At 35.9% G+C, this 12,647-nt stretch overlaps 1 protein-coding gene across 3 annotated transcripts; it reads left to right on the top strand.

Moving 5' to 3' along the window:
• Positions 1 to 3,840: 3,840 nt before the first annotated feature.
• On the top strand, positions 3,841 to 8,001 carry LOC131660434 (zinc finger protein GIS2-like). 3 transcript variants are annotated; one of them, XM_058929681.1, is made up of 4 exons: positions 3,841 to 4,020; positions 4,432 to 4,651; positions 4,932 to 5,024; positions 7,135 to 8,001. In XM_058929681.1, exons 2-4 carry the CDS (start codon positions 4,521 to 4,523, stop codon positions 7,712 to 7,714), a joined length of 804 nt encoding a protein of 267 aa, XP_058785664.1. In that variant the 5' UTR covers positions 3,841 to 4,020; positions 4,432 to 4,520; the 3' UTR covers positions 7,715 to 8,001. The 3 variants fall into 3 exon arrangements, with proteins under 3 accessions (XP_058785664.1, XP_058785666.1, XP_058785665.1); XM_058929683.1 differs by having other exon boundaries at positions 4,257 to 4,651; XM_058929682.1 differs by lacking the exon at positions 3,841 to 4,020 and having other exon boundaries at positions 4,046 to 4,651.
• The last annotated feature ends 4,646 nt before the right edge of the window (positions 8,002 to 12,647 follow it).

Below are 12,647 nucleotides of genomic sequence, written 5' to 3'. Positions count from 1 at the left end.
AATATAACATCACAATTTAAGTGCCTTCAAGGCCAATCAATACAAGCCAGGAACAGATACATAGTAATATGGGGAAGGGAATAAGAAACCAGCGGATCCCTTAATAGGGTTTGACATAAGTAATAAAAAGTAAGGTTTAGGGTTACCAATGTCCGTAGCTTCGGCAGTTTGACAAACCTTTGACTTTGATTGATGAAGGTTGATGGGGCAGAGATTTGCCTTGAAGCATGAAGCATTGACCCTGACCATTGGAGAATTGACAACAGAAAAAGAAGGCAATGAGTGTATGGCTAATTCAAGGCAAAATAACCAAAAATAATATTCAATCAAAATAAATAATAAAAATAAGAAAAAGTTTAGAAACTTAGCTTCTTGATTGGCATGGCACGTAGTCGGAGGACTTTGGGGTATTAACCCTGAAAATTGGGCATAAAGAAGAAGAATGTTATCGCATTAAAGATCGACAAACCTAATTGATTAAGATAAACCAGGTTAAAAAAAACAAGGCAAAAGGTTTTGAAGAGAGGGTAAACCTGATTTTTAAGGAATGAGGTTTTACGAGGAAAAACACTAAGTTAATGGGCGACATCTACCTAATGCTACTAGGATTTCTAGATGAGTCGAGATTAACAAACCTAAAATTAAATATTGGTTTTTTTCACCTAATTAATTTTAAAATTAGTTAATCCTAATTAAATTCTTTTTATAAACTCTAATTTATTTGCCCATAAACCCTAAATTAACTAATTAAATTGTTAATTAAAATTCAAATAAATTGATTATTCTAATTATTCTAAAAATGATTTTTATAAAGAATTAACAAGCTAATTAAAATTATCATCTAATTGAAATTAAAGTAATTAAATTTATTTAAAAGAGGAATTGCTAGATGGTAAAAAAAGAATTTTAAAAGAAAACAAAAGGTTTTGTAGTAAAAGGGAAAATAAATAAAATCACTAAAAAAACAAAGGGGAATTGAAGAACTTAGCGTTTATGATCCGGTGTGCTGCGGCTAAGGAGGTTCATGATGCTCCTTCACTTCTGATGCATTGGATCAACCGGGGCAGTGATCCTATGGCTTATCGTTGAGGGTGCACTGTGAGCTTGCTTTGGGTATGCATATGTAATCCAGCGGAAATCAATATGTAACCCAGGCTCTACTGGTTTGCAAAGAGACGTCCTGCCATTTGCACTGGCTTGAATAGTTGATAACATTCTGCAATAACATTAATATAATATGAACCAAATGAACTAAAAATTTTGAATCAAAAGTGCGCCCAGACTTATCTTCTTCTTCGTTGGAACGTTTCTGGAAAATAGCAACGCTTTTGGCCACGGTTTTCACGCGTGGCCATAGCTTTCCAAACTCAAACCTGCAGAATAACGTGAATCAAGGCAAAATAATGATCCAGATCGAATAATTGTTATCCCCTGAGTACGAAAAAGCGATTGATTTCGACGAATTTAGTCCCTAATCGCGTGGCCCCAAATCACGCATATGGAACCCTAGCCATGGCAAAATTTCGTCCGTACACCTACAATCTAATTCAACCATCCAGAAAGTATCAAGGCAAAGTTATTAATACGAAAACGCAATCAAATCCGGTTAATGATGCATATATGTATGAAATCGCGACTAAAAAGAAAGGTTGAAACCGCGAATGACAGTGTCGCGATTCTGGACGCATTCCTGTATTGTAAACGGTTAGGATTGATCAGAGGGCCTCGATGAACACGTTAGAATACTTCTTTTGGATTTAACTCTCCTGACACCATGGCTGCACATTGCTTGTTGGACGCGAATTTGTGAAGTTCTGTTCGGGTTCTTCCGCCGCCAAATCCCCCTTTTCGTCCAATTACCCTTAGGTTTATATAGGGAGTAGATTTTAGGTTAACAATCTTGAAGAAGATCCAATCAAATCCTGCATTTTAATAGTGAATATTTTGACTGAAAATCTTCATCCAAATTTGCTGTTTAAAGCTCCACGTGATTCATTTACCTTTGGTTAAAGAATCTCATCCCTCAATCATCTCTTTTGGTCTTTTTATTTTATTTTAATATAAAAAATGAAATAAAACTATGGCCATGTATCAAAGAAACTCTTGTTGGGCCTTATTTTGTTCTTGGGCCCTTAGAATGATTAAAATAAATCCCCATAGATTAATTCAAATATTTTTTATATTTATTTAGTTTATTTAGACTTTAAGTGAATAAAATCCGAATAAAATAAGTAAATATTATGAAAAACAAATGAATGACATTACGGGTCTTTAATTGGGAGAAGATTCGTATGCTTTGCTTCTTGAGCAGTTGGAGCCGAGACCACTTGAGCCAAAATATCTTGAGATTGTGGTGGGCAAATTTTGGGGTATGACACTACCCTACTATATAAAAGGAAACACACAATTTTCTCAGGTATGATTTGAATTCAAACTTCATCCACCCATCTTACTTTCATACTGACTTGAGTGTTTGGTGTGCTAAACTTGCAGGTCAACATTTTCTTTTACCGCGCGGAAACTAGGGGTGGCAAAACGGATCCGACTCGTTGGACATGCCCGTTTTGGCGGCACTTTAGTGCGAGGTAGGGGTGGGAATAGGCCAGGCCGGCCTACAGGGGCCTACGGCCCAGCCTACATAGGCCTAGGCCAGGCCAGGCCTATTTAATAAAGAGGCTAGGCTTAGGCTTTTTTAAAAGCCTATTTTATTAAAAAGGCCAGACTTAGGCTATTAAAAAAGCCTATGAAGCCTTATAGGCCGGCCTATATTTTCATATATACTAGAGATATGTTAAATAAGTTGGTTCATGTATGCATATATATTAGGAAAAAAAAGCTAAATAGACTACCCTATATATATATATATATATATAACAAATGCTAAATACGTTCACTTATATATGTATGTATAGGCCGACCTACAAGACTTCTTAAGTAATATAGATTTATTGAAAACTTTAATGAGATACAGGCTTTTTAAATAGGCTTTCAGGCCAGGCCAGGCTTTTAAAAAGGTCAGGCCAGGCCAAAAAACTGAGCCTATGATAGGCCTTAGGCCAGACTTAGGCCTTTTAAGTTTATCATAGGCCAGACTCAGGCCTTCTAAAGCCTAGCCTAGCCTAGCCTATTTCCACCCCTACTGCGGGGCGAGCAAAGGATTTAAATCTTCACCCTCTAATGTGACCGCCCCACCCCGCTTTTTACGTGGGCTTTTGCGGGCACATGTATTTACATGAATTTTTGCATTTTTAGGCGTAAAAAGAGTAGTGCTCGCGGCCCGCCCACACTTTTAGCGCGAGACAGTTCTAGATATTAGACCCGCATCCTTAAGTATGCCCGCCCCACCCCATTTTTTGTGGACTTTTGCGTGGCGGACCTAAACGGGACGGGCATGCCCGTTTACCACCTCTACCAAAAATTCAAACCCACAATTGCGGCCCACATCTTCCATTCATTGATTGATTATATTCTAATACCTACCCTGAACAATTTTCATTTAACTATTTCTTATAATATTTCGCAATATTAATTTTAAATAAATTTTATGTTATTAATTTCAAATAATATTTCGTTCAATTGAAAACTAACCGATTGCCATGTCTTTAAAATGAAAGTATAATTTGACGGAATACACAATGTCTTTCATATTTTTTAATAAATTTTAATAGATATCCACCGATGATATTTTTTTTTAATAAATTTTAATAGATATCCACCGATGATATAAAATAGTTTACCCGGTAGATTAATTAAAAACTAACCCTACGACCTATTGGATGTGTAATTTCTATTGAATAAAAACCAAACTAAAGTACATAGTTTTATTTCAATTTCCAAACAACAGAAACATCTAATTTCTCTGCCATTTCATTCGTCTCTTTTGAAAATCTACTCAACCAAACAAAGTTTAAGAGAAATCGTGTGCAGCTGTTCTAGATCGCATCTTATATCTATTTCTGCCTTGTTTAATCTCTTCTCAACTCCGTTCACAATCTCCGAAGCTGTGGAAATCAAAAAAAGGTTCTTTCTTTAAACCCATTCTCTTTTTCATCTTTTATTAATCGTTTTTTCATTCCGATGCGATTCTTTGTTAGGGTTAGTGCTAGTTACACTTAGGGTTAATTTTTCACCTACACGTTTAAATTCTCTCCGTGTTTGAGTCTTTCTAATGTTTTTCCAAACCTAGAGTTAATGTTATATTGGGAATATTATTGGTTTTTGAGAAGTGTGTGAATATTATGAACATTGTGACACAGAAACTTGCTATCCAGTTTTGGGTGCTGAGTACAGTGACATGATTGGTGTGAGATGGATTGGTTGTTGAAATTTCATGTTCTATACTGTTGGAATTTTGGTTTTTATATTTTGAAGGGGAGGTGGGGGTTTGGCTAGGCTTAAGGATGATCTTGGATGTGGTTGTGATGTGGACAGGAGGAGGCAGTGGCTGATTTTGTAGGTTGTGGTGGAGGTGGTTTTGCTGATCCGTTGCGGTAGAAGTTAAGAAAGAAAAAAAAGTGAAAATGAGTTCAGACAGCCGCAGCCGAAGCCGAAGCAGGAGTAGGAGTCGTAGCCCTGGGATCCGTAGGATTCGCTCTGATCGACATTCCTATCGCGATGCTCCTTACCGGAGAGATTCAAGTCGGGGTTTCAGGTTTTTTTTCTTTCAAACTATTTATTTGTTGTTATCTTTTCTTACTCAAATGTTCTGGTTAGAAGGTTAGAGAAGAATGAAACTGTGCTGTGCTAGAAGAGGCATTAAATGATTATAGTGATGTTTGTAAATCCTTAAGCCAGTTTATTTACTTTTTATGAAATATTATCTTCGCACTCTACCTGTTGCTCTGATAAGTTCTTTTTATCAATCCATTTGACAGTTTGAATGTGTGTGCTTTTTTCTTACCGCAGTAAGCATAACTTGTTTTTTTTGACAGCCGGGACAATTTGTGCAAGAACTGCAAGAGGCCTGGTCACTATGCTAGAGAATGTCCTAATGTTGCAGTTTGCCACAATTGTGGCCTTCCTGGGTATGGAATTCAGTCTCCTTTTTAATTTATTTTACTTAGCATGTTATTCTTTGATGTATTGCTTTATTTAGGTTTTTGTTTGGGAGTTCGGGAGTTTAGAACATAGTCACATAATTCGCTGCCTTGGGTAACGAATTGCGTATTGGTACGTGAGTACCGGTTCGCGGTACTTTTACGAACCGGTTCGTGAAAATTCCTCAAGAATTCACAAAAACCAACGTACCAGATTTATGTATGCCCTATGTTAAAAATTTGAACTATTTACTATAAAACTAATAGCTGTCCACGTGTGCTTGTGCAAACAATACCCTATGGGTCTCAAGCTGACGTATGAGGATTATGATATTCAAGCTGAATACCTTCCTTTATTTATAACCTACTTTTTCACTTAACATTTCATATTCAACGATGTGGGACTTTTTTCAGTTTTAAAACTCAATATCAGTATCATTCTTGTTAAACTTTTAGGAGAACTCAACTAAGTTTTATTTTGTTCATTATTTATTTTGTTCATTACAACATACAAATTATTATATTGGAATAGTATTACGAATTCATATTACGTACCACGAACCCATATATAACGTACCACGAATTCAAATAGCGTACCGACTATGTATACCCCTCGCGTACCAAATTTTTTAAGAGTTGCGTACCGCGTACCCGAATTCGTACCAAGTACCGGAGCGAATTGCGAATTGTGTGACTATGGTTTAGAATGGGAGGGGAGGACTTTGAGACAAAGGAAGGATGAAATGGAAATAATTGAAGGTTTTGGGAAAGGAGTTTATTATTCTTATAATACAAAGGTCTTGAGGAGTTTATTTTTCTTATAATACAAAATCCCCCTAATATGGGGGAATTCAAAATTTGTATTAGAGGGTTTTGGAGGGCTTTGATAAGTTATCCAAATTCAAAATTGATCTATTTTTGTCCTCCTCTCTTATCTCTCCAAAACCCTCCCTTCCCCTTAAAACTCCTAAACAGAGCCGTGGTAAATTATCGTGGTGAGGGACGAATGCTGGTCTTTGAGCTTTCTCTTTAATTTGGACCTTGCATTATTTAAGTTAATATATGAAGTTTTTGACAGATTCATTATGGACATTTCATTTTGAACGTCAGCTACATTTTCAATCTTAGATTTTGATACCTGTTAGCATTGACATGATTTACTTACATTTTGCTGATGAAACTTTCCCTTGATTAACCTTGCTCTCATGTCCACAATGTCACCTTAGGATCTACTGCCAATTAATTTTTGTGTTAAACTATGGACTGTGGTTGACTTAAGCAATTCACATATTATATTTATCTTCTGCTCATTTTATCTTTTTTCCTTTCTCAATCCTTGGTTATAGTTTCTTCTTTTGCTTTATGTTGATGTTTGAATAATTGCTTTATATGATATGTTATTGAACTTTCCAGTCTTTCAAGAGGCATCAGTTGTGTTGTCTGAAAAGATTGAAAAAAAGCTCATGATTTGCCTCAATTCTCTTAATACCAGTGTTGTCAAATGCAGATTGCAGAAAACTGCAGTTTGTTTATACTCCACTACACAATAGTGCTGCAGCACTGCTATTTCTCTAATATTTTGTAGTAAATATTGTACCCTGGAACAATAGCGATCTGTTTAAATTCCGCTATTTAACAACATTGATGAATACATAATTGCACTATTACAGTCTTCGTCTGCACCTAATTTCAGCTGTTACATCTATCTAACTGATACTGAGATTATATCAGTGCCATTTTATTTTTGACTTTATAGATGAAGGCTGTTTTCCTTATTGAATCTGATGGAAAATATTAGTTCCTTGTTTGGCTAAAATGTAATGGAAAATATTTATGTGACTGACATAAACATGTCTAAGTCTTTATACCATTTTCTCTTTCATCATCATTCTACAGTTTCAATCTTTGCTCTTGGAAAGTTAAATTTGAAATATAGGTTGTTTGGCTTTTACGACTTCCAAGTTTGAAGTAAAAAAAAGCTACTTGATTCCTTTTAGAAGTCGGCTATGTTAAATTGTTAACTATCTGATATTTACTAACAAGTGTCATGGTTTGGTTGGCTAGGTTTTCTGATTTTTTTCCCTTTATGTTTAATCAGGCACATTTCATCTGAATGCTCCACAAAATCTGTGTGCTGGAATTGCAAAGAACCTGGCCACATGGCCAGCAGTTGTCCAAATGAAGGAATTTGCCACACCTGTGGTAAAACTGGCCACCGTGCTAGGGAGTGCTCAGCTCCAGCAATGCCTCCAGGGGACTTAAGGTTGTGCCATAACTGCTATAAGCAGGGTCACATTGCTGTTGAATGTACGAATGAGAAGGCTTGCAATAACTGTAGGAAAACAGGGCACTTGGCACGTGATTGTCCAAATGACCCAATTTGCAACGTGTGCAATGTTTCTGGACATGTGGCTAGACAATGTCCAAAATCAAACATTATTGGAGATCACAGTGGCAGAGGCAGCTTCCGTGGTGCTGGTGGAGCCGGTGGTGGTGGTGGTTACCGCGATGTTGTGTGCCGGAACTGTCAACAGTTGGGTCATATGAGCCGTGACTGCATGGGCCCCTTGATGATTTGTCACAATTGTGGAGGCCGTGGTCACTTGGCATATGAGTGTCCTTCAGGTCGCTTTGTGGATCGCTACCCTAGTGATCGCTACCATAGTAGGAGATACTAATGGATTACAGGTTATGGATTATGGTTATAACTTATATCATTGTTTTTCTATGATTATTTGGTTGAGGACTGATTGTTGAATATTGATAGTGTACGTGTTTGCTCTTACTTTGAACTCGGTAGAGTCACGACGATGATCATATCATGATGCCAGTGTATTGGCTTTAAGTGCTTATGATTGTGCTTGAGCTTGGAATAAGATTTTGCTGTTTGTAAGAGACCTGGTTTTTGCCATGCATCATACTGCTACCTTAATAAGTTTACTATGGTGAAGTTTATTATGTGTTATGTTGCATAATTTATCATATGATACTAGTATATCATATTTATATCAAGTCCTATGGTGTGGGAGTATACTAATTTTAGTATAGTTCAATTGTGTTTATCGGTTTGTAATCAATGAAGTAGGGGCTTTGGCCTCGTAAAATAGAGATTTAAAAAACCCCACACATTATGAAAAAGAAAGAGGATGAATTTAGGAATATCCTAAAAGAGGAAGTTTAAGCTTTGCATTTACGCACCGTTCAATTGTTAAAGACTGTCCTGGAGTCTGGGTGAAAACATCATGTTTTGCAATTTAAAGTTAGTTACTAGTAGTTAATATTAAATAATAGTTGTGATTTATGCTTCAAAGTTGTTTTTTATGCTCGTGATGGTTAAAAGATTAACGACGTAGATAATTGCAAACTTTTAACTTAAATATGAATAAAAATCAGTATTTTCATTCGCAGACATTTTGCATCAGACACTGCATTACATTTGAATGAAAAAAATCATATTTTATTATTTTCTCACATTTTTATATTATTTCATCTATATATTAAATAAAATAATTTCATAGTTATATATAAAATGATTTAGTTTTAAATTGTTTTTAAAGTTAAAAAATTATAAAATTACCAAACAACTTTAACTTTATTTATAAAGCTCTTATTTTCAACTTCAACGTAAAAGTAATTTTTATAACCGAAAAAAACTCGGTCACACAATACCTAAATATGTTGTATTAACTTATTTTATATTCATTATATACATAATTGCAATTTAGATTTGTCAATTTTCTGGTTAATGCATTTGCTAGAGATTAGCTACGATTTTAGCGGTAGATTAGCTATAAAATTTTATGGGCTCCAGTATGGTGTTGACCTTAACCACGTGGCATGTCATGTCAGTTTATTTAACGGATGTCACTGCCACATGTTAGTGCCACGTCTTTGGCAGCGATCACTGTCACATGTACATGACCTTAAATTTCAACTTCTTTTTCTCATTTTGATGTAAAAAATAGATAAATGTTATTTTGAAGTAGAAAAGTTGATTGAGTGTAGAAAGAGGTTTTGGTAGGGTTTGAAGAAGAAATGGTGGTATGATCATAGTGTTTTATTAAATTTTTTGATTGATAATTATGGAAATGCACTTGCAAAATATCATTGAGTTGAAAAATACATGCAATGTGGCATATGTTTTTTTTTCAAATTCCCGCTTGATAAATTCGGAACTGCACTTTCGTATATGTCACTGAATTATTAAATTAAAAAAATTATTTTAGGGGTGTATCAGGAAATACACTTCTGTACTAGATTTTAGAAAAATAGAGGCGTGTCTCACTTAGAACATGTTAAGGTGAGAAAAATACACAAGAAGGAGGGGGTTGAATTATGTATTATGACTTCTTTTTAGCTTCTTGAAAGTAACTTTAGAAATTGAATAAATAAGTAACAACACACACAAAATTATCTTGGTTCTTCTACAACTGAGAGTAGTCTAGTCCTCCTGCCCCACAAGAGATTTTTCACTATAATCAAAACCTGATTACAAACTGCTCAAGCAAATAAGCCTAACTTCCTTTACTCAATCAACCTAGAAAGAGACTTATGCTCAAGAAACCTAATATGAGACTTCCTTTGCTCAAGAACCCTAGCAAGATACTTCCTTTGCTTAAACAATCTAGTATAGGGGGCACCATCAGATCCTAACATCCCAATAGAATCGTTTCACCCCCTCACCCAAACACATTTTCCCTTCCCATGCTTATAATGGTTGGAATGAGGAGTGATAAGGATTTTTTCCGGCTGGCTACCTAAGGAAACCCAACTGCCCTTTGATGGGTTAATGGTAAAGAAGGAGAAAAAGATCTAAGCGGTCGGGGTAATATACAACTCCTCACACACCATCTCAAAGGCTCTAATATAGACCCAACTATTGGGAAACAGTTGGGAGGGAGCAATGTTAAGAATCCTCAAGATCCCTGCAGAAAAGGAATAAAGGGGGAAAATGACTCCCATGTATTTGATGACGGAGAGGTAAAAGAAGAGGTATGGTGAAAAATGTTACAAAGAAACGAGCGAGGTCACCCTCTCTGATGGTAAAAAAATCCAAAATGACCGGATACTCGCCCTCTAGTGTAGAAACATGTACTCCTGGTCAGAAAAGATGAATTTATTCTTTGGAGGGACTTGACACAAAGTCACCAGCATCCTTGGACCCGACGAAGGAAGAAGACATTTTATTCTTGAGAAAATAGTATAACAAAATAAATAAAGGAATGAACTCATACCTTAGAGAAGGTATCAAGCAAAGAGATGACGGGGAAAGACAACTTGGACAAGCTTGCAAAGAAAGAGTAAAAATGAGGTAAATGCTAAGAGAGAAGTCTTTTATAATAAAAGGAAAAAAGACTATCTGAATCCCCATAGGATTTTAAAAAAAATCAACACGTGTCTAACACGTTCTACTAATGTTTAAGGTCTAAAAAAAATAGGACATCATTGATTACATTAGATAAGGATAAGCGCACACACGAGGGGATTAATTTACATCCCTGACTAACATCTCTCAGCTAATAGTGAACAACTCACAGGTGACTTATCAATTGAGGACCAAGATAAATAAACACTTTTAACTGATGTACTCACCCCTTAGTCGAGGGATTCACCCTTAGTTGGTGGACTCACTTAGTAAATTTGGTTATCCTTGCCTTGACAATTTAATGACAGGGCGAGGGGCATGTTCTGAGAGTTTAAAACACTTCGCCTTTATAAAAGCCCTCATGCTTGAGGGACCATGTAGTGTTATATTTGTGCATGCCCTAAAAAAAGGCACCCTCACCCAAGAGATTTGTCGCCAGAGTGATGACCTAAAGACCCGCCTAGAGGAAACCCTGGCGTGTGGGTGAAAAAAGAAAGAGTCCACATTAACTCTTGAAATATATGCAGTCAATAACTTCTTCGGGGAAGAGGGGAACAGTTGACACCACTAAGAGTGATTCAAATCCTAGGTCCAAGAGACTTCTATAAATACATCTTCTCTTAAGAAGATTAAAAGACCCCAATTAATACACACTTTTAACAACCAAAAGAGCAAAACAATCATTACTATCTTAACACACGGCCGTCGATGATTGTACAATTTTTCCCAAGCATAATCGGTCATTAATAGAGACTTTCACCTCAATTGAGCAGGTCTCATAAATAACCTCAAAATAACACCGCACAAAGCTTATCACCGTTATTGGCAATCCCTCACCACTAAAACGTGTTATAAACCTACTAAGGCCTGTAAGTCTCCCTGCCCTTACAGTGGGAACATGCACACCTATACTTTTTTAACAATACATGAGTCGAAAGACCATCTCCTTAGTGACACATAGAGGTTTGATAAGACCCTAGTTAGATGATAAGTTTAACACTTGACTAAGGACATCCTCTGTTAAGCTAAAAAGTTAAGAGATATGGGGCCCCCTGACTCAACCCTTGTTTACCACTAAACAAACCTACTAGGTTACCGTTAACTTGAATTGAAATCCTTCCCGAATGCAAAATTGCTCTGATTGAGTTTTGGAAAATGGTTTTGAATCTGATGGACTCCAACACCTTAAGAAGGAAATTCTAGTCCAAAGTTTCACATACTTTTTTAATATCAATTTTCAAAATAATATTACGTCCCCAAATTTTCTTGTCAATAACATTCATTGCTTTCAAAACCAGCATCATGCAGTCTTCAAAATGACGCCCAAAAATGAACCCTCGTTTGTTGAGGGAGAAAATTTTCGCTGCAATTTTATCTATCCCGTTTGCTAGAATTTTAGTAATAATTTTGAAAATGAAGTTATCTAGATCAATAAGCCTAAAATCTGATATTTGATATGCCTCTTGTACCTTAGGAATCATGATACTAAATTAGTATTCATAGGCTTCTCGATTTTACCTTTAGGCTTTGTTTGCGAGTTTAGAGGGGAAGGGAGGGGAGGATTTTGGAAATTTGGAAGAATTGGGTGAAAAGAATAAAAAGATTTTGGGTAGGAGGATTTTGGAAGGTTTGATTTTATTCATAACACCAAAACCCCCATAAAATGGGGGAACTCAAAAATTGTATTGAAGGAGGGTTTTAGAGGGTTTTGGAGGGCTTACATAAGTTTTCCAAATATCTTTTAGGTTGTTATACTATTCTGAAAATTAACTATTTAGTAATGATAATGACTCTTTTATCATTCTAAACAAAATCATTTTTTCTAAAAATGTTAAATATTTTCCTATAATTTTTAAAAAATTTGTTTTCGGAAGCCTTCCCCTCCCCTCCAAACTCGCAAACATAGCTTTAATAAATAAGAATGGAATCGCCATAGAGAAAAACAACCCTATAATATCCTAGTAAGCTTGATAAAAATACCCTCTTATACCATCAAGGCCAGGCGAATTGTCACCATTCATTTCAAACACGTTGTCTTTGATTTCCTTCTAAGAAGAAATCTGATAGAGGGCCTAATTATCCTCTTATTTACTAGCCTAGGTATAGCCTCAAAGATACTTTTGTTTTGCATGTATTCAGGGCCGGCCCAACCCGTTTAGAGGCCTAAAGCAAATTTTAAAGTTAAGCCTAAAATGTATTTTAAAATATTAATTTTGTAGTTGCTAAGAGTTGAACTCAAGACCAAA

Source organism: Vicia villosa, linkage group LG3, assembly GCF_029867415.1.
Source record: "Vicia villosa cultivar HV-30 ecotype Madison, WI linkage group LG3, Vvil1.0, whole genome shotgun sequence".
NCBI lineage: Eukaryota > Viridiplantae > Streptophyta > Magnoliopsida > Fabales > Fabaceae > Vicia > Vicia villosa.
Note: the sequence above shows the minus strand (reverse complement) of the source record. Positions and strands in the feature narration are given on the sequence as shown.